General features: G+C 40.4%; 1 protein-coding gene across 1 annotated transcript; it reads left to right on the forward strand.

Annotated features, from left to right (window-relative positions):
* The first annotated feature begins 261 nt into the window (after window positions 1-261).
* LOC145103278 (akuammiline synthase 1-like) lies at window positions 262-1785 on the forward strand. Its single transcript, XM_079040830.1, has one exon. The coding sequence runs from the start codon at window positions 334-336 to the stop codon at window positions 1678-1680; it is 1347 nt and encodes a 448-aa protein (XP_078896956.1). The 5' UTR covers window positions 262-333; the 3' UTR covers window positions 1681-1785.
* The last annotated feature ends 21504 nt before the right edge of the window (window positions 1786-23289 follow it).

The following is a 23289-nucleotide window of genomic DNA, read 5'->3' on the forward strand; positions in this document are numbered from 1 at the left end:
TTTTCCCTTTCCGTTATCCAAACTTATGATTTGAATATATCAATTTTTACCCGTGTCTTACCTTCACTTTGAATATTTCCAGAGTTGTACCCTCCAAGTCTAAGCTTCACTTTGTTGACTAGGGAGTTGCCAATTTTTTCAATTTAAAAATGGTTTAAGATGACATGCAATAATTTGACCATCACTAACAGTCTCATCCACACCACCATTTGTGGGAGTTACCAATTTGACAATCACCTCCCTCCTTAAATATTCGTACTTTGCACATTAACTTATGCTATATCATTAATACTTGCCTTCTTCATAATCGTGATTAGATTCTTGTTTTCGAAGATGGTGATGATTGGCAACCTGATACGATTTAGTAGAAGGCAGCTTCACACAATAGTCTCAAGAGAAATCATCAAACCCTCTTCTCCAACCCCTTCCCATCTCAAAACTTACAATCTTTCATTGATAGATCAAATCGTACCCACCCTATTTGCACCAATAATTACATTCTATCCAAACACCGGTATATATCGTGATAAAACAACTCTTGACCTCAAGAACTCTTTATCACAAACGTTAACAAAGTACTACCCTTTTGCTGGTAGGATTAACGCGAAAGTGTCACCATCCTATGTAAATTGCAACGATAATGGAGCAGAGTTCCTTGAAGCAACTATCGATACAACGCTCTCGGATTTCCTTCAAAACTCAAAGCGTGAAGATCTTGACCAATTCTTTCCACATGGTCTAGTAAATTATAACTCCAACCGTGGAGATGATCAAGATCTTCAAAGCGATGAAGTGACACCATTGGAGGTTCAGGTCAACCATTTTGAATGTGGAGGAGTAGCAGTGGCAGTATCGTTATCCCACAAGGTTGCAGATGGAAGTAGTTTGTTTCATTTCCTGAATGATTGGGCTAAAATAACACGATTTGGGTCAACAGCGAAGAAACATGAAATCATCACTGACCCCGAGTTTATTCAGTTTCAATACATGAACGTAAATTCTAAGGGGTTAGTCCTTGAGAGATCGGATGATTGTGTCACAAGAAGCTTCGTGTTCCCCAACTCAAAGATAAACGAGCTTAAACTCGAAGTCAAAGCCATGACTGCAGAATCTGGAGAACCCATCACGAACCCTACTCGAGTCGAAGTTTTGACTTGGCTACTTTACAAGTGTTCAGTGGCAGCAGCTAAGAAAAAGAACTCAGGCTCTTTCAAACGCACTGGTGTTGGCCATATAATAAACCTAAGAAGCAATATGATCGAGAAGCTTCCAGCGAAGACTATTGGAAATTTTGTCTTACCCATGGAGATTCTTACAAAGAACGAAAGTGAAATGAACCCGAAGTCGTTCATCAGTGAGCTCAGGAAACAAAAGATGCAATTTCAAGCGATAAGAAATATCGAAACTGCCTTTGGTATTCTGTTGGAAAAAGATTTAGAAGAAGACCTAAAAAAACATGCTGCCGTTTATATCTGTTCAAGCTTGTGTGGATATTCTGCATATGATATTGATTTTGGGTGGGGAAAGCCCATACAAGCAACCCATGCTGGAGATCTAAGAAAAGATAGCTTTATTCTGATGGATGCTCCGAACGGAGATGGTATTGAAGCACTCGTGTGTTTGGGAAATCAAGACATGGACATTGTACAAAGTGACCCTGAACTTCTTGCCTTTTGCTAGTTTTCTTATAGGTTTTACAATAAGATTTCCAATTCAAATTTGCTCTTTCGTTTCTTTTTCTTTTTTTGCGAATGTTTAGTAATATGTACGAGGTTTTCTTTTGGATGTTTCATATCAAACCATATTTGTGAGCGAGTCTAAATGTCGATGATATCAAATTTTATTAATAAAACACTAGTTGTGAGAGTAGTTGTGAGATCCGTATGTTATACGGGTTGGATAAAACAAAAAAAATACGAAGGTTTAAACAAAAATTCATTTAAATTTAAAATTTAAATTTTGAGTTTAAAATGAAATATATTAAATACTTTATGAGTTGTAATATTGTAATTTATTGGTTATTTTCAATTGAGGCAATTATTAATTATGGTGTAAATATGATGTGTTAATTAAGAAAAATAAAAAAAAATGAGAAAATGACAAATGGAAAAAAAACATTTATTCAAAAATACCACAAAATGACAAGTGTCAAAATTCATGAGAGATTGACAAGTGGCAAAAAAAACCTTTATTTATTAAAGAGGATTTTTACCAAAATCAAAGCCGACTACCACAAAATAACAACTTTTTGAACATTTATCATGACAAGAATATGCATTTTAATTTGTTGAATAAAATTTTGTGATTCAAGAATTAAAAGATTTGTAATTATCTCGTAGTATTTGTTATTACATTTTCCTTTTCAGTTGTTATCCTTTCCCTATTTCCAACTATGGATTTGTATTTATATTCAGAATCAATTAATGAAAGAGTAAGATTTCTTGTTTACCAAATTCTTCATGGTATCAGGATCGATCAGATCTTCCACACTACAAGAAATCATACCTTTAGCAATGTACTTTGGTTTTTTGTCTTAGTTTAAAAATAGCAATGTACTTTGGCATTATAAAATACATGTTGATTTGGTAATTTTGGTTTTGTGGTGATTATTTGCTAAAAGCTTTGGAAATTGCGTTTTTATCCCAAGTGCAAGAATTAGCAATGTACTTTGGCTTTTGTCTTAGTTTAAAAATAACAATGTACTTTGGCATCGTAAAATGCATGTTGATTTGGTAATTTTGGTTTTGTGGTGGTTAATTGCTAATTGGGTTTTTGTCCCAAGTGCAAGAAATAACAATGTACTTTGGATTTTTGTCTTAGTTTAAAAATAGCAATGTACTTTGGTAGTTTTGTTTATGTTTGATAATTTAACTTATAAGTTTATATATGTTGTTATTTATTATGTAGTTGGAAAATCTTCAGGCAATGCTCAACGACCTGGCATGTAGAGAGGAGCTTTATTCCTTTTTTCAATCACAAAATAATTAAGGAGGAAACCATGGGAACGAAGCTGATGGTATGTAGGGAGGAGCTAAATTTTTGTATGTTACATTTGTTGTCACGCTTTGGTACTTGCTAGAATTGTAAAACTTACTTTGGTACTTGTTAGAATTGTAAAACTTACTTTGGTACTTGTTAGAATTGTAAAACTTTTGGTTGTATTGGGTATGGAATTAATTATAACAATATTTGGTATTTAATCGGATGTTGTTATGTAATTTTTTTTTCTTTTTTAAACGTTTTTATGTATTGGTCTTTTATACCCAAAATCGATGATTAAAAAAAACGAAAAACGTTATTACCGGCGACAGTGGCATTACCGGCAACTAAGTCATTAGCGGCGACATGACTTATTACTGGCGACTGTATCATCAGCGGTGACAATTCTCTCTAGCGGTGACAATTCTCTCTAGCGGTGACAATATGATCAATAGCGATAGAGCAGTAGCGGCGACTTATTATCGGCGATGTGTCGCCGCTATTTGTATTACCGGTGACAGTTGGGCTCTTTACCGACGACTTTTTTTGTCGCTAATTGCCTTTTTCCTTGTAGTGGCAGGACAAAACCTAAAGCAGTGACGCCACCATAGGAGGAGATGACGTAGGCAAATCCAAAACCAAAGAAAATATGATCGTATTGACATAAACCCGCCATATTACATACATGCATCTGAGTATCCCAAGGCAGATGCATGTAAACGATGTTCTCACTGACGGGAATTATGGAGACTAGTCTCAAGAGATGAAGAATTTCATATTTACAAAGAACAAGATGAGTTTTATAGATGGGATAATCAAACTACTAGAAGGCGATTCCCCTTATTACATTAGGTGGATGCGTTATGATGCTATGATCAAGGGCAGGTTCACCACAACGATGGAAAATACGCTCAGATCGAGTGTTAAATACACGAACACAACAGTGAAGATGTGGGGTGATCTTGAAGAGCGACTTGGCAAAGAAAGTGCCCCCATGCATATGAATTGAAATAAGCCCTCACCACGAATCAGCAAGACGATAATTCAATATCGGCTTACTACACTAAAGTGTGAGGGATTGGGAGGGAATTCAGTATGTGTCTCCGACTCCAAAGTGCACATGTAAACTTGGGAAAATATTGAATGAAACTAAATAAAAGGAAAGACTAAGAATTTCTAATGGGTCTTCATAGCGCCTTTTCCACCATAAAAACTCAAAATCTTGCTTCAAAACCAACTCCTATAATAGGAACAACTTATCATCTTGTTTCTGAAGATAAATGAAACGACCCAGTTTTCATGTCCAAAAATTTCGTTATAAAACATTACTTAGAAAACATTAATAATTAAAACATTGTTTGATTAAACCATTTCACATCGAAAACCAAATTGAAATCCATAACATTTAAACAACCAGAATATCAGAGTGTCAATCCCAGAATAAACTCATAACTGCGGAAACAAGAGTGTGTGTGATGAGCCGCTACCGCGCCTGCTCTTTCCCCTTGGCTGAAGAGGTACCTGAAACAACAACTGAAAAACGTAAGCACAAAGCTTAGTGAGTTCCCCCACTATACCACATACCATAATAATCACATAACATACATATATTGTCAGGCATATCTGGGTGCCCAACCTACCCCTTCGGTCCTCTCGACCGGATATTGCCTAGCATACCTGGGTGCTGGCCTCCCCCTTCGGTCCTCTCGACCGGATACTACCTAGCATATCTGGGTGCTGGCCTCCCCTTAGGTCCTCCCGACCGGGTACTGGAGACTACTTCTTCCTTCTACTACTACCACATAACATGTACCACAATATCGGAATCTATCTAGCATGATTGGGTATAACTACCCCTTCGGCCCTATCGACCGGTTATCTTGGGGACTATCTCCCCTACTGCCACTAACACATAGCATCATATTATACTAGCACATAAACATAGCACATGTAGTAGTAACCCTAGATGAATATCACGGAGACAATCATCCACATGCAACTCCTACTGGTGGGCCGACATTGTGGCCGTAGACCCACCGCTACTGGAAGGTAACTCACCTCGAAGTAGCTGCTGATCTGGTCGGGAACTGACTGCCTACTGCTGCTGCTGCTGCTCTGGAAATCCTCCGGCTGCAATTCCCACAACATACTCAATCAATCACTGCTAACTGTCCTTTGGGTAAAATGACCATTTTACCCCTGATCATGTCATAAGTCAAAGTCAGAGTCAACTTTCAGTTGACCCGACTCGCCGAGTTGGCTCTCCAACTCGCCAAGTCCCTATCCAATCGATTGCCCTGAATCCCGTCCCTACTCATCGAGTTAGACGTTGAATCGATGAGTTCTCCTTCTAAACTGAGGTTCAAGTCCTTCATCCTACTCGTCGAGTTGTATAAACAACTCGCCGAGTTCATCTTCATCCGAAGAACACATATGCTGCGACTCGCCGAGTTGTATGAACAACTCACCGAGTCTGTTCTTGATCTAAGGAGATTGCCTTGAACTCGCCGAGTTCCTCCATGGATGAGTTTGGCTTCCAACTCACTGAGTCACACCCCGTGACTCACTACTCCCACTCAAACAACGAAAAGGGGATAAATTGGGAGACTCGCGAGCAGACTCGCCGAGTCAGATGAACGACTCGCCGATTCGTTACCATGCAATCACTGTATGCTGGATTCTGCTTGAATCCAACTTATGCTATCCACAGATCTGGGTTCCTAGAGCATGAATAACACGTAAAGTTTCCAACTTTACGTGTAGATATTCACCAATGAGAGTTTTAGGGTTCAAAATGCACCAAATGAGTGGATCTAGGATCTTCATGCAATATGGGTCCATAAAGGCAGTAGATCTGAGCTCCTGGAGCTCAACCATGCCTAGATCTAGAGGCCAATCAGCTTATTACGAATTATATTGCACATGCAAGCTTGGGGAAGGGCTCAAGAAGGACTTTAATGGAGTAACAAGCATAAAAACAGAGGGAAAACGAGTTATACCTCCAAGAAATTACTGAGAGAACACGAAGATGCTTGACTTCCTTCCCTTCCTCTTGATCTACTCCTCTTCCTTCTCAAAATCTTCAAGAAAACACACAAAAGGCCTCAAACTCACAAGAACAAGGGGTTAGAACGTATAGAGAGCTCTTGAGGGTGAAGGGGGCTGGCTTGGGGCGGAAGTGAGGGCTTAAATAGGGTGCAAACCCCTGAAACTTAGGGTTTCATCAAACAGCGGTGACTCGCCGAGTCGCCAACTTAAACATGTCCCGGGTCCCGTCTCTACTCGACGAGTCGGACCTATGACTCGCCGAGTCCAAGGCTAAAAATGGAAATTACTCAAATAAGATTTACGTACCAGGAACCAGGTGCTACAATAAACAACAAAGAGCCATTACAGCTACAAAGAAACCAATACAGGAAGCGACTGCCTTTCAAAGTTATGCGCAGAATCATCGTGAAGTGACGAATGACTCGAACACACAACAAGTCAAAAACACAACGAAAGAACATTGTACCTTCTGTGGGAAGAATGGGCACAACAAAGATGGTTCTTTCAAGAAGATTGGCTACCCCCAAATGGTGGCCAAGCAAAAGGATAACCCAAGGCAGCCTTGGATGATACAGAATCAAGCCCCATACCGGGACTCACGAGTGAGCAGTACTAGAAATTGATCAAACACTTTTCTAATGAAGGAAATGTCAATATGGCTAACATGGCAGGTAAAATACATACAAGTAAATCATGGGTTTTTGACACAGGTGCAATGGAACACATGATCAGAAATCATCATCTCCTTGAAGACAAGATAAATTGCAACAACGAAGCACTCGTCGTCATACCCAACGATGATTATGTTCCAGTGGAAGGAAAAGGAATCTCAACTTTACCTAATGGGATTAAAATTGCCAAAGTGTTATACATTCCAAAATTTAATTGCAACCTCCTTTCTGTTAGTCGTTTGATGAATGATCTTCATTGTTATGTGACGTTTTTCCTGATTTCTTGTTACACAATACTTATGGACGAGGAGCTTTATTGGCACGAGTCAATGTGACAAAGGTCTCTATCGAATGGCTTAAACAATAGAGAAGGCTACAAGAATTACAACAGATACTTCTGTTTAGTATAAGAGATTAGGACATGCTTCCGAAGCGAAATTACATCAAGTAGATTTTTTAGCTAATTTTACTTCTGAATTGAAAAACATAGTTTGTGATTCGTGTGTTAATGCTAAGCATACTCGTTTACCTTTTTCTGATAGTTCGATTAAAACTAGTGAGTGTTTTGATCTTATACATTGTGATATACATGGAAGCTACCATACACCATCTTTATCCGGGGCACATTATTTTCTCACCATTGTTGATGACTTTTGTAAAGGGGTATGGGTATATATCATTAGGCACAAATATGAAACAAGCAATTATTTAATGAATTTTTGCAAAATGGTCAAAACTCGGTTTGGTAAAAATGTTAAGAAAATAAGAAGTGACAATGGGGTTGAATTCACATCAAGCTCAATGATTGAATTTTATGCACAACAAGGAATTATTCTTGAAACCACGTGTCCTCATACCCCACAACAAAATAGGGACGTTGAAAGGAAACATCGACATTTACTTGAGATACCTAGAGCACTGAGATTCGAAGCAAACTTGCCAATCAAGTTATGGGGTGAATGCATCATGACATCTACCTACATAATTAACTGACTACCCTCCAAGGTAATTGGTTTTAAAACCCCATTTGAATTGTTATTTGGGAAGATACCTAGTTATGAGCACATGAGGGTGTTTGCATGTCTTATATATGTTAGAAACATAAAGACTAATAGAGACAAGTTCGAAGTAAGGGGAAGACCAGGTGTCTTCATTGGATATCCTCAAGGCCAAAAGGGTTACAAAGTTTTCAACATTGACAGCAAAAAATCAATCACTTCAAGGGATGCTAAATTTGTTGAAGATGTTTTCCCTTTCTTAACTACAAAAATCAAGAAAAATAAGGATGAGAATGAAGATTTTTTTATCAGACTTATAAGGATGAAGTAATTATTGGGTTATGAGCAATACATTAATCCTATGGTGTACATGCAAACCCTAATGATTGGATCTAGTTTTTCTAGTTGTACATGTAATAATTATCCAAGGCTTGCAAACCCTAATCTAGCCTACAAAAAAACTCGATTTCTATAAATAAAACCAAGTTAGAAACATACCTTTTGTAACAACGTAAATTTTCAAACAATTTTTCATTTTTAAAACATACATTTACTCATAAAATATTGTCAAAACATATTGTATCAATTGTCATCATCACAAAACATCTCCCCAGAATCTCAAACATAAACTCCATAAGTGTGTACGAATCATGCCGACGCCTTCCCGCGCTCATCACTAGTACCTGAAACACATAACACAACAACTGTAAGCATAAATGCTTAATGAGTTCCCCAAAATACCGCATACAACATATACGCCACTCGAGGCTATAATATGACCTTCCGGTCGACGTGTCTCAGCGGGACCCTCCAGTCCCGTAGCTCGTTGGACCCTCTGGTCCGGTCATAGCTCGTTGGACCCTCCGGTCCGATCTATAACATCATACACATACATATATCACATAGCACATAACTCATACGTAACACATAAGACCCTCTGGTCAACACATAATACCACTCTAGGTAACGTATAGTGAGAAGACTCACTTCGATGTCTCGATAAGTATCTGACTCGGTAGAAATGTGATCTAGCCTCCGCCTAATCACATAAAGTAAATACTCTCATAAATACAACTGTACTCAACCCTAAAAGTCAACAAGGTCAACGGTCAACTTTGACCCGACTCGTCGAGTGCACTAGGGCGACTCGGCGAGTCCACACGTGTCCACTGACTCTCTTAGTCCCACTCTTGGCACGTCGAGTACTTTCCCTGACTCACCGAGTTATTCCCCAACTCGGCAAGTACACTCACTGAGTGATTAACGGGCAACCTTCATACTACTCGCCGAGTCTGTTCTTCGGACTCGGCTAGTTCATGCCATGCACAAAATCTATACAACTCCTGAGGTCAGATCTGTTCCATACAATCATAGATCTGGCCTCCCCAAGCATGATAATCACATAAAGTTCCGACCTTGGCACTCATATAACATCTAAATGGCCCAAAATGGTGATATAGCCCCAAAAATGACATTCTGTCACACCCCAAAACCAAGAACGGCGGAAACGTTCTGGGGCGGAGGACGTCATGTACAGTATCACAACAATGAAAAGTAGTAAACAAGCAACAACATCATCCATTGCATTAATAATATAATTATTATACAAGTGTTCTGTCAAATTTTGATAAACACTAAAACATAAATCAAAATGAAAGATGAGTCTTGAACAAGCTCCATCTTCCTTTCTCCTTGCATCGGTACCTGTCTATGATGACCTGAGGATACAAGTAATTTTGAAAGCGAGTATCAGCTTTGAAGCTGGTGAGATCATAAGTATTTAGTGTCTTAATTTGTATGAAGAATTTGTAAGTAAATGAATTGTAAGTATGGAAAATGTATACGAACTGTAAGTATGAAAATGTTTGTAAAACAACTGTAAACGTTTGAAAAACTCTAGAAATCCCTATGATTCCTACTATTATATAAGGGTGTCTTCTACCAAGACCTAACTGTTCTCAATGTTCGTGTCACGTAAAAGTGTGTAATTTTCCCAAGTGTAACTATTATTAACAAAAATATAGTTTTTACATCTATAGTTTAAGTGAAAGGATCACTAAATATATGTACAGGGAAAATTAATGTAGTACTAAAACGTAGCGCTATAAGAACTACTGTTGTACTAACTACCTTAAACCGGATTTATATTAAGGCATCATGTGATAAATTGCACCATACTATAGACTGGTAACAACGACAACATATAGTCGAAAATAAGGTATGACGTTTGGCACCCGCAGACCTGCCGGTCCTGCTGTAGCTAGCAGCAAGGTGTAGGATAGTCAATCCAGTATAGATCTATACGCAAACTCACGCTCTCCATTCAAGAGACTCTGGCTACGACTCGGTTCATGACAATTAAGGCATGCTCCCATACAGTGGATCACAATTTTATTAACGTATTAATGTAAGTGTAATGTACGGAAATGTTCTACGTGTGCTAGATGTAATGTGTGTTCTCTCTATCTAGCAAGTATAGTAATGTACTGTAATGTTCTAGAAAGTATTGACTCATGAATGAATTGACTCATTGTATGATATTGCGTTCTAGTAATAGTTCTAGTATCTCCCTAAACTACCCATATGGTAGTTTACTAGTAATCTAACTGGTACGTATGGACATAGATGTATACCCTTGCTACTCAAGGGCATGGGATGAACTGGAAGGACCTTTTATGAATATATATGTACACATGATATATAACTAATATTTAAACGACTTCCGGACGAATACCCGATATCCCACCAGACTACATCTCAAGCGCGAAAAGGAAATAGGGTGGATAGCCTTCCTAAGTCTTTTAAACATTTCTTATATAACTATACATATAGAGGCATGCAATTTATAATATAAAAGAATAAATAAGTTTTGTAAGACATTTGAAACATAATTATTATTTTAAGAAAAGATCGACTTGATGTCAATCTATAAAACAATTTGAAGGCATGGGTTTGATAAAACAGTTTAGTATAAAGAAACATTTGTTTGAAACACAATTGTAAATAAGTTTGAAATGTAATATACAGAGTAAAATGTACAGTGTAATAAGGAGTTTAAAACATATAAAATGTTTATAAAAATCATTTGAAGGAAACTGTTTGGTAAAACGGCTAATGTGTAGTAAATCATTTGAATGCTGCATATTAATCACATGTGATTGATATAATAACTAGCATAATTCTACTTATTAATCACATGTGATTGATATAATAACTAGCATAATTCTACTTGTATCCCCCCCATAAAACATTTAAAAATAATTTAAAACATTAGTTAAGGGGTATGAACTCACCTGTAGTAAGTGACTGGAATTGAACGGACTGTTATCGTAAGGAAGGATCGGGCAAGTGCTCGGTGTCAAGTGAAGACTTTAGACACACACAATGAGCCTAATTACATATGAAGACATATGCATATAAATAATTAGTGATTAAAACACTAATTATACAAGTATAAACATTTAAACGCGAGGAAAGCACTTTTGGTCAAGTACTAGGAGGCTAATGAGTTGCAACAAAGGAGTGCAATGCCCCTAATGGGAGTTTATGGTCTAATGGCCATATGTTTTGGAGTTTACGGCCCAGGGGAGTAAACTCCTGGCCGTAAACTCTCAACCAAGTCCCTAGATGAAGTCTAACAATTATACAACTCATGTGGTGAATTGCTTCAAGGCTTAAACAAGTGTTTGGGCTTCCTAATAACTCCTTTGAGGAGTTTACGGCCCTGGGACCATATTCCCTTGGAGTTTACGGCCGTAAACTCCCTTGGGAGGGTGATTATGGTGTTTTCAAGTCTCTAAATTAACTAGGAACTAAACTAGGCTTTTGTACTTGGCTTTAGAAGAGTTTATGGCACCATTTGGCACCATTTTATGGAGTTCACGGCCCTAGAACCTTTTGGGTCGTAAACTCCCTTACTCTTGGTGTTCTAAGTGTGTTAGCTAGTCCAAAACTCATTTAGGTACATGCCCAAATTGATCTCTTGGCTTAAGGAAGGAGTTAGGGTGTCATTTGACCCCTTTATAGGCGTTTACGGCCCAAGAACTTGTCTTGGCCGTAAACTCCTCAATACTAGTGATTCCTTATGTTTTCTAGGCTTTAAACACTTTAGGGTACTTGTCTTAATTTAAGTCTAATCTTTAGGAAGTGTTTCAAATCATTTTGGCACTTATACATGGAGTTCATGGCCCAAGAACTTCCTTGGCCATGAACTCACTTCTAGCCATGATTCCTAATTGTTTTGTGGTCTAAAGCATGAAATGGAGGCTTCTAGTTGGAGTTCCAAGGCTTTGAGGGACTTTGGGACACCTTAGGACCTTAAAATGGAGTTTACTCCCCAAGAACGTTCTTGGGCGGCAAACTCCCGAGTCTAGTTATTTTGTTATGAAATTGATGTTTCTAAACACAATCTAAGCTATATAACATAACTAGATTAAAGTACTCACAATTTGGGATAAAAACCCGAAGATCTGTGAGAGAGAATTTTAACTTTTCTCTAAATGGAATTCAACAAATGAACCAATTTGGTTCAGAATTCTATTTATAGTCCTGAGATATTTTTGGCAGAAAATATTTTTATTCCTGGAACGAACTCTAATGTCCTAGTGTATTGGAATAATAGTGTTGCACAAAACCCTAGTGCATCCACTCTCCTAATATCTCCTTATGTGTAAAATCCTGAAAACTGCCAAACTTATACTCGAAATCTGAGTTTTCACTGTAACTGTTCTACTTCTATTGGCTTCAAATGGTTTGTTCAGAATGGAAATTTCGGGTTGTCACACATTCCTAGCTCATGGCTACCAGAAGAACTCATAAAGCTCCAAGGGTTAAGGCCTCTAGACCTCTTTGGGTCCAGATCCAGAACACAAACTCGAGAAGGGACCAAATGCTCCGCTTAATCAACCTCTAAAAGGGTTAGAAAACCATAACACTAAGAATCAACACCAAAAACTAAAGAAAGCTTGAGAATAATACCTCAATACAATCTCTATGAGCTCAAAAACCACCAAAATCGCACCTCCTTCAGCCTCCTCTTGCCTTGAACATTTTCTTCTTACAAAAACACCCACAAAAGGTTCAAGAATGGCCTCTCCTTCCTCACAAATGCTCTAGATCTCTTAGGGTTTCTCTCTGGGGGTTGGTGGCCGCAAATGACGGACCTAAGACCCTTTAAATAGGTCTCAAACCCTGTAAATTAGGGTTTCATTAAACAGCGTGGACTTGCCGAGTCCACTCATGAACTCTCCGAGTCTAGCTGTGAACCTGCATGCGAATCCGCGACCATCCTCGGCGAGTCTAGACGCCAACTCGCCGAGTCTCCCCTCAATACCCAAAAAAATAAAAGAACAAAAATATAATACTTGGGAAACCGGATGTTACAATTCTCCCCCACTAGAATCAGACTTTGCCCTCGAAGTCTCACTCTGCAAACAACTCTGGATGCTGCTCCCGCATCTCACGCTCTGGTTCCCAAGTCAACTCTGACCCTTTCCGATGCTGCCACTGGACCTGCACCAGAGGCAATTCCTTGTTCCTCAAAACCTTGATCTTCCGATCCCTGATCGCCACCAGTCTCTCAGCATAATTCAGGCTCGCATCCACCTGAATATCTTTTAATGACACCACTGCCGACTCTTCGGCTATACACTTTCGCAACTGCGACACGTGGAAAGTGTCATGAATCTGCCCCAACTCTGTTGGCAACTCCAAACGATAGGCTACCCTGCCTACCTTCGCGATCACCCTGAAAGGACCAATATATCGGGGCCCTAACTTTCCCCTCTTCCTGAATCGGATCACTCCTTTCCAAGGAGAGACCTTCTGGAGCACGAAGTCGCCGACCTGAAACTCGAGCTCAGACCGACATCTATCCGCATAACTCTTCTGACGACTCTGAGCGGTCAACAACCTCTGTCTGACCTGTTGGATCTGCTCTTTTGTCTGAAGCACAATCTCGGTGCTGCCCATCACACGTTGTCCTACTTCTCCCCAGCAAATAGGGGTTCGACACCTCCTCCCATACAACAGCTCAAAGGGCGGCATGCCAATGCTCGAATGATGGCTGTTGTTTTAAGAAAACTTTGCCAAGGGAAAATACGTGTCCCAAATCCCACCGAAATCCAACACACATGCCCGGAGCATGTCCTCGAGCATCTGAATAGTCCGCTCACTCTATCCATCAGTCTGTGGGTGGTATACGGTACTAATTCTGATACCAGCCCGACAATTCGCTCTCTCTTCTGGTTTTCTGGTTTCACAGCCTCAGTTTGGGCCCCACGAATATCATCCAACACCGGGGTCATCACTGTCAATCTCAAACAGACATCTCGAAATGGGGTGCCCTCCGCCCTAGGACTCAAAGCATCGGCTACAACATTAGCCTTGCCCGGGTGGTACAGGATCTCACAATCATAATCCTTGACCACGTCCAACCACCTCCTCTGGCGCATATTCAGGTTGGGCTGATCCATCAAATACTTCAAGCTCTTGTGGTCCGTGTATATTGTACACCGAACCCCATACAGATAATGTCGCCAAATCTTGAGAGCTAACACTACCACTCCCAGCTCCAAATCATGAGTGGGATATCTCGACTCATGAGGCTTAAGTTGCCTCAATGCATATGCAATCACATGCCCCCTCTGCATAAGCACCGCTCCCAAACCGGATATCGATGCATCACAATATACCACAAAATCTTCCATCCCTTCCGGAAGGGCTAACACTGGGGCTTCGCATAATTTCTGGCGAAGTGTCTCGAACGAGGTCTGCTGCTCCGGACCCCAAGAACACGCAATACCCTTCCGGGTCAACTTGGTGAGTGGCACAGAGACCTTGGAGAAATCCTTAATAAATCTCCGATAATAGCCGGCCAAACCCAGAAAACTCCTGATCTCGGTGGGTGATCTCGGCACCTCCCACCTCATGACCGCCTCAATCTTGGCCGGATCGACCAATATCCCATTCTGGTTAACGAGGTGCCCCAGAAACTGAACCTCTCGTAGTCAGAACTCACATTTGGAGAACTTGGCATAAAGCCTCTCTGATCTCAGAACTCCGAGGATCTCCCTCAAATGCCCCGCATGTTGCTCTCTGGATCTCGAATACACCAATATGTCGTCGATGAACATGATCACTGAGCGATCTAACATCGGTCTATACACTCTGTTCATGAGATCCATGAACACCACCGGTGCGTTGGTGAGTCCGAAAGGCATCACCACGAACTCGTAATGCCCATAACGAGTCCGGAATGTTGTCTTCTGGACGTCCTCCTCCCGCATCCTCACCTAATGATAACCAGACCTCAAATCGATCTTGGAGAACCAAGATGCTCCCTGCAACTGATCGAACAAATCATCGATCCTCGGCAATGGGTAACGGTTCTTGACCGTTAGCTTTTTCAGCTCATGATAATCAATGCACATCCGGAGCGAGCCATCCTTCTTCTTGACAAAAAGGATAGGCACCCCCATGGCGAACTGCTCGGCTTGATAAACCCCTTCCCCAGCAACTCCTGAAGCTGCGAGGATAACTCCTGCATCTCCAAAGACGCAAGGCGATATGGCGCCTTGGCGATAGGCGCAGCTCCCAGAACCAATTCAATACCGAACTCTACCTGCCTCTCCGGAGGCACACCTGACAACTCCTCTGGAAACACATCCGGAAACTCACGCACTATCGGGACCTCCTCAACTGACTTCGGTCTCTCTGAATCAACCCTCGCATCCATCACATATGCCACAAATCCCCTACAGCCCTGCTGTAGACTCTGTCTCGCTCTGGCGGCCGAACAAAATGCTGACCCCGAGTGTGTACACTCGCCGTACACCGTAAGAACTCCCCCACTAGGGTCTCGAATCGTCACCAATTGACGCTCACAATCTATCACAGCTCCATATCGGCTGAACCAATCCATAGCCACTATAACACACACGTCCCCCATCGCGATCGGAACCAGATCTATCGTAAACTCCACACTGAAGATCTCAAGGACACATCCTCGAATCACATCTGAAGCATACACTGCTCGCTCATCAGCTATGGAAACTCCCAGAGGCCGATCCAACGCCTCTCTATGGATACTAATATGTTGACTAAATGCTACGGAAACAAACGATCGACTCGCACCCGAGTCAAATAATACCAACGCAGGCACAGAACTCACAAGAAAAGTACCTACGCATACCATCATATAAGCATAAAAAACTCAACTCAAATAAAAGATGAAAAAAGAATACATCCCAGCCACAACATCGGGTGTCGCACGGACCTCCTCCGCGGTTAACTGAAATGCTCTCCCACGAGCCTTCGGGGCCTTGACCTTCACCGGCCGAACCTCGGTAGTCCTAGTAGCAAGCGCAGATCCCTGTGCTGATCCCTAAAGAAGCTGCGGGCACTCGGCCTTCCGATGGCCGGTCTGGTTGCAATGAAAGCAAACCGAAAATCTTTTGGGGCAATCCCTCACGATATGTCCGTCCTTCCCACACTTGTAGCATACCCCAGCCCTGCACGACCCCTCGTGACTCTTACCGCACTTCCCACAAGTGCGGCCCTTCGCGCCTCCAGATCTCGAATCAACAGGTCTAGCCCGCTTGGCTACCGGCTGAGACTGAGCCGACCGTCGATCCACCCTCTGTGACTCGGCATCCCCCCTGGCCTGAGTCTCCAACTCGATATCCCTCTTCCGGGCATTTTTCTGGAGCTCAGCAAATGTCCGGTAAGTCGAGTTCGCCACGAACTCCCGAATATCTCTCCTCAGAACACTCAGATAACGGATCATACGAGCCTGCTCAGATGACACCTGCTCGGGGCAAAACATCTCCCTCTCTTGAAACTTCCTGGTGATCACTACCACATAATCAGTACCCTGCTTGAGGGTCAAGAACTTCTGAATCAACTATTCCCTCTCCACTGGGGGAACATAATCCTCTCTGAACATAGCGGTGAACCTCTCCCAGGTCACCTCGGAAATCTTAGCCAAAGTGAAGTTCGTCGTCACGAACCTCCACCAATCCTTCGCTCCCAGGCGGAGCTGGTTCAAGGCGAACCGAACCCTCAAGTGCTCTGGACAAGAACACGTATAGAAACATCCCTCGATGTGAGAGATCCACCTCATAGTGGCAATCGGGTCCTGCGTCCCGTCGAACTCTGGTGGCTTCGTGTTGCTGAACTCCCGGAACAACAACGAGTCACCTCCCTGAGGTCTGGCGGAAGCAACAACAACAGTAGCTGTCACAACTGGAAATTTTGTGTCATGTAATCTATACACTCAAGTTAATGTGAATCAAAAACTTAAGAGCATGTGTGATACCTACTATTATGACATCAAAAACTTCAATCAAATACATCATACAAGTGCTACAAATAGTCATCAAACAATTGGAAACCCTAGAAGTTCTTGTTTAGGTCCATTTTTGGACTAGGACTTCCTTATTGGACCCAAATGGACCAATAAGCTTCCAGTTTGACTATCATGGGCATAGAACCCTAATTGGGCTCTAATTGGACCCATATTAATTTATTTCAACATTTTGGGCCATTTTGGGCCTAGAATGAAATGAATTAAAAGCTTTGATCCATGAATAACCTAAACTAGTCCAACAAAAATGTAAAAATCATACCACATTCTTTTAGGTTGAAACACACCCAAACAAACTCTAATATTGGGCTTAGGGGCAAAAAGCCCAAATTTTCCTTTTCCTTCAAGATTCTCGGCCCAAGGCCCAAGTCCAAGAAGAAAATGTGAGGAGTTGACTTTGGTTTGCCACCTCATTATTGTCTTTTGGATATCCATGCAACTTATTCCATATCTCCATGCATATCACCTCAAGGGTCTATTTCTCTCTCTCTCTCTCCCTTACTCTCGGCCATTGCAAACACACACACACACCTCACAAACTCTCTCAAGAACACTCAAGAAAACTTCCTCCCTCTCCACTCAAAGATCTCAAAATTTAGGAAGCATTCAAGAGGAAATTTCCACAAATTCTTCATCTAAGGTAAGATTATGCTTGGATCTATGACTTAGATTCTTTTTGTCATCAAAATCTTTTCCTAATCCATGCCAAAATCGTGATCTTACATCCTAGAAGCACATCAAACTCGAGATCTTCAAGAAAAGGGTGCTAAGGCCAAAAATCACCAAGTTTTCTTCCATCTTTTCTTCAAAAACCGAAATCACACACTAAGGTGAGCTTCATACCCCCTATTTTCTGTTTTTATGAGTTTTGTGGGGGGGGGGGGAATACAAGTGAAAGTGTAGATCTATATGTGTTTTGTATGCCTTGTATGATTTCTATGCTTATATGTGTGTTTTTGTGTGTTTATAATGTTGGATCTAGCCATAAACCCCTAAAAACCGAGATATACTTTATGTTAAATGATACTAGCATCAAATATATTTCTACATATAAAGTATTCCAGGAAAAATAGCTAAATGGCTTAGTAACATTTTCTTTGGGCTAAAAACTCAATTTTTGGACATAAAATGTTAAAAATATAAAGTTAAAGGGCCCAAATTGAAATATTTCGAAATCTGATGGGTGAGATGAGTCAAAACAGTTTCCATAATGTATTTTCTGAAAATATACTTGTTGGAGGGTTAAAAATATAAATTTCAAGCTTAATGGGCTAAAAATGACAATTTCGGCCCAATAAGGCCCATTATGCGAAATTTTCTGTTTTGGAGGGCCAAAACTGTGTTTTTCTGTAAAACAGTGGACTACTAGTGTTCCAAGTACTTTTCAAAGGTTTAAAATGCTTTTCAAATTTAAAAAGGACCAAAGTTGCAAAAAATTTCCAATTTGGGCCAAAATTGTCAAAATTGCGAAAAAGAGGGGTTATAACCGAGAAAACTGCATTTTCAGGGACTTAAACTGTTTTCAATGAAAAATATGCTGAAAAATATTAATTTCAATAATTTTTGGTGTTAAAATGTCAAGAAAAATGATTTAAGGACCAAACCGGAAAGTTATTTAATTAGAGGGTTGAAAAAGTAAATTTTACAAACAATGAGGGGCTGAAAACAGAAAACTTTCAAGGCTAATTCAATACACGCAACTTGATCAAATATTGGCACCGCGACTATCGACGAAATACAATACACAACAATACCAAAAATCGTTGTTAAACGAATTGGTTCGGTCTCGAACCAATAAAAATCCGAAACTACTAACACGACGATACCTCGATTCATACAAGTAACATTTGGGAATTTAATACACACGTGAGAGTGCACAGACATCTACGCACTATCTTTGGGCCCCAAAAGTGTAAAATCTTGTTTGTTGGGCCTAGCTAGCCCAATGACCTGATCTTAAGGCCCGAAGACTTCTACCTTATGAGTTGTTGCGTCTTACACGATCTAACACAGCGTAAAAGGACTTTCAATGGCTTTTATAATATTGGTCCCCAAGGGTCCTTTGGTATTGCTAGTAAAGTCGGTATTTCATGCGAGGCGGGTCAAGGGCCCCTCGTACCTTTTTTTATCCCCAACCGGCTAATGGAGTCATCGAGGTCTTCGTGCCCTCTTTCTCTTCGGATGTGGGATTACTCGAAGTCAGGGCGGTCGGATAACGTGATTAGTACGGACGTCGCCTACGGGATCGTTAGTATAGTTATAAACTGGTCGTTTGTGTAACGCGTGTTTATAGCAATTAATCATGCGCAAAAATAATCCGACGTCGCCTAGAATTGATAACTTCACGCGCTGCAATGGTTTTATTTTTAACTTCATGGAATTCAAAGAATTAGGAAAACATCGGGTTTTCCTAGGGTTTTTCAATACACACGGTTTTCAAAACATACACAATTTTGATGAACATTTTCTTTACAACTATAGAAACAAACAAGCATACTTATGGATCTTCACAAAAGTTTTCAAGAACTCTTTTCAGAAAATATCGGATTTTCTGGTGGTTTTCAAAATGATACAAAACATTGCTTTTCAAATATCGCTTATGAACTCACCAACATTTCACATGTTGACGTTTTTCAAAATACTTGTATTCTCAGGTAACCAGTGAATCAAAGGAAAATGTACTCGGTGATGGCTTGCAGTTTACTTATTAACGAATCGAACAATTTATTTTGGGAATGTAATGTTTAAACAATGTACTTCATGTAAACTTTATTGGTTGTACTATATTAATGCATGGTGACGAATGTTGTTACGTTTCATATATATTCAATGTTATGGTATTCAATTAAGTCACGACAGCCCTCGGACGTTTCCGCCGTCTAGTTTGGGGGTGTGACAGGTTGGTATCAGAGCTTTGTTTATAGTGAACTAGCATGTCGAGCCACACATTGATATGCAACTATAAACCAAAAAGAGGGACTAACATAACTCTGAACAAAACAAGTAAATAAAAAACCCTTGTTTGCATTAGGAATAAGAACATAACGCCGAATCAAACACAATAATGCTAGTATCTCGGTTAATTCGGGACTGTTCTTAGTGATACCAAGGAGCGGATGTAGCCTGATCAACTACATTCTCTCCAAAGTAAAACTAACACACGTCTTGATGAGATCGGGATAGCTAGGGAACCTAAAACTATACCCTTTATCACCAAAAAGAGAACGTTTGCTTAGTCCGTACAATAGTCATAGCACCCTAGGAATAATGTTAGCATATTTACATACTCGCGCAGACAGCATGGCTGGTTTTCATCACCCTGGAGACCCCTATTTCCCTAATCAGGGAAACAACGGATGGCTAGAGGAGGAGGAGCCTGAGGAAGAACCTGAAGAAGAACCTGAGGAAGACCCCGAAGAGGAATCTGACGGGGAACCGGAGGCAGAGGTCAAGGGCGAGCCTGCCGAACTGTGACAACCCGATATTTCGAGTCAATGTAATGTAAAACCGATCAAATTTAGGTCAAAATGTAACCTTCCTAAAATCTTATTGGATTAAATAAAGTAGTAGGAATCATATCAAGGTTTGCGTACATAAAAAGAACGTCCAAATCTGACTTCGGATGAGGAAGTTATGAATTTTTGAAGAAATTCCTTAATCACGTCATTTTAATAAATAAATAATAAAAATAATTTCGGAATTTGCCAACGGAATCTAAACGAAAGTTGTAGATCATGGTCTCACCTTCGCGTGGATATAAAGAACGTCAAAAACGGAGTTCGTATGAGGGAGATATGAATTTTTGAAGTTTATTTAAAATAAATATGAATTTAATTATATATTCCCGGTATTATCCGAAGGGGAGTCATCGGATTGGACCGAAGTACGCCCTGCGTACTGAGATCGAGGGTCTCGGATCATCCACGTCGCGCTATCCGAAGAATTCTAAACCGTCCGACCCGTCCGAAGCTCCGACCCGTCCGACCCGCTGTCCCGTCCGACCCGCTGTCCCATCCGACCCGCGTACCCAGCAACCCGTCCCATCCGAACCGAGGCAGTCGAGGCTTCGGTCATGCATGACGTACGCGTACGCGCTGCGTACGAGCGTACGCCCCGCGTTCGGAGGCGGTTCAGCCTTCCTATAAATAGGATGCGAGGCTTTCCGAAAATGTTGCTCATTTCTCTCCTCTCTCTCACAACCTTGCCTCGTTTTCCGTGCCCGTTATAACCCGAAGCTCTGGTCTTTTTGCTCAAGTCCCGAGGGTCGATTTTACTCCCGAGATTCCCGAGAATCCCGAGAAAAATCCGTTTTCCGAGACGAAACTCTGCCCGGTTTTCCATCTCGCTTTCTTCAATCAATCAAGTGAGTTTCATACCCCTTAATCAACCTATTAAATATTCTAAATGCGTTTATATGCTTTCAAAGGGGGGGAATACAAGTTAAATACTTATAGTTATTGTTTCAATCACATATGATTGCACTAATCACATGTGATTAATAACTAGGGAAACCAGTGATTTTATCACTATTCAAACTATCTATCAAACTGTTTTACTTCTAAATGTTTTCCAAACCCATTTACTTTACGAATTTACACTGCAACTGTGATTTAAACAAATGTTCCTTATACTTAAACTGTTTTAATCAAATCTACACCTTTAAATGGTTTTATAGATTGACATCAAGTCAATCTTTCTTTAAAAATAAATACTTATGTTTCAAATGCCTTATAAATACTTATTTATGCTTTTATTTTATAAATTGCATGCCCGTATATGTGTAGTTATATAAGTAATGTTTAAAAGACTTAGGAAGGCTACCCACCTTGTTTCCTTTTCCTCGATTTGGATGTGGTCTGATAGGATTTTGGGTGACCATCCGAAGGTCGTTTCCATATTAATTATATATCAAATATACATATATAGACATAAAAGTACTTCCATAATCATACGTACTAAACGCACTGTTAACAAGTTACCATCGGGGTAACACAGAATCATACTATTACAACTACTAGATCAATGAGTCAGTTCATTCATGAGTCTATACTAGGAAGAGAATATATACAACTATACTACGAGATACAACTATACTAGAACAAGAAACATTTCATCAAATATGCAAGAACACGATAACAAATGTGATCCACTGTATCGGAACATGCCTTAAATGTCATGGCCCGAGTTGTAGCCAGAATTCTCTTGGAGGGAGAGCGTTGAGTTTGCGTATAGATCTATACTGGATTGACTATCCTACACCTTGCTGCTAGCTACAGCCGGACCTGCAGGTCTGCGGGTGCCAAACGTCATTCCGTTATTACGACCGTTCTTTATGTCGTTGTTATCAGTCGATAGTATGGTGCAATTATCACATTATACCTTAATATAAATCCGGTTTAAGGTAGTAGTAATTAGTACAACAGTAGTTCTGATTATACAAAACTACAGTACTACAATGATTTACCCATTACATATTTTGGTGATAATCTCACTTAAGCATTAATGTACAAACTATATTTTAAGAAATGATAGTTATACTTGGGTAATTATACACTTTTACAACAGACGAGTTTACAAAACAGTTAAGCCTTGGTAGAAGGCTACTTTTATAGAAAATATAGGATTTTCTGAGAGATTCAAACTTTTACAAACTTATACATTAAGACAGGTTCAAACGTTTTTGACAACGAACATTGACACAAAAATACTTATGAACTCACCAGCTTAATGCTGATAAACTCTTTCAAAATAACTTGTATTCTCAGGTCATCAGTAGACAGGTACCGATGCCAGCTTTTGAGATGATGGAGCGTACTCAAGACTCATCATTTTATTATTTTGATTTACGTTATATTTTTGGTGTCTAAAACTGTACAGAACACACATGTATTAAATTTATATATTTAATGCAATGGATGATGTTGTTTGCCTATTTACATTTACTGTGTTGTGATTACCTTACATGACATCCTCCGCCCCAGAACGTTTCCGCCGTTCTTGGTTTTGGGGTGTGACACGAACCCGAAGAAGACGAAGAGCATTTCGAAGAGGAGCTCGATGACAGCGAAGGGGGTGATTCGAACGCGGAGTCCGAGGTCATCGACCCCCCTTACCCGATCAGGGTGCCTGCTTATCGTGTGGGCCCCACTGGTCCTACCCCTCCTTGGGGCATTGATCTTTGGAGATGGAGCAGACATCAGGGACAGCGACCCCCGTTTGGCATGTCACA

The sequence above is a fragment of the Lactuca serriola genome, chromosome 4 (assembly GCF_051521515.1).
Source record: "Lactuca serriola cultivar US96UC23 chromosome 4, Lser_US96UC23_V15, whole genome shotgun sequence".
Classification (NCBI taxonomy): Eukaryota; Viridiplantae; Streptophyta; class Magnoliopsida; order Asterales; family Asteraceae; genus Lactuca; species Lactuca serriola.

Bases quoted from the DNA above. Each gene is read 5' to 3' on its own strand.
- LOC145103278 (XM_079040830.1), top strand. From the start codon at position 334: ATGGTGATGATTGGCAACCTGATACGATTTAGTAGAAGGCAGCTTCAC.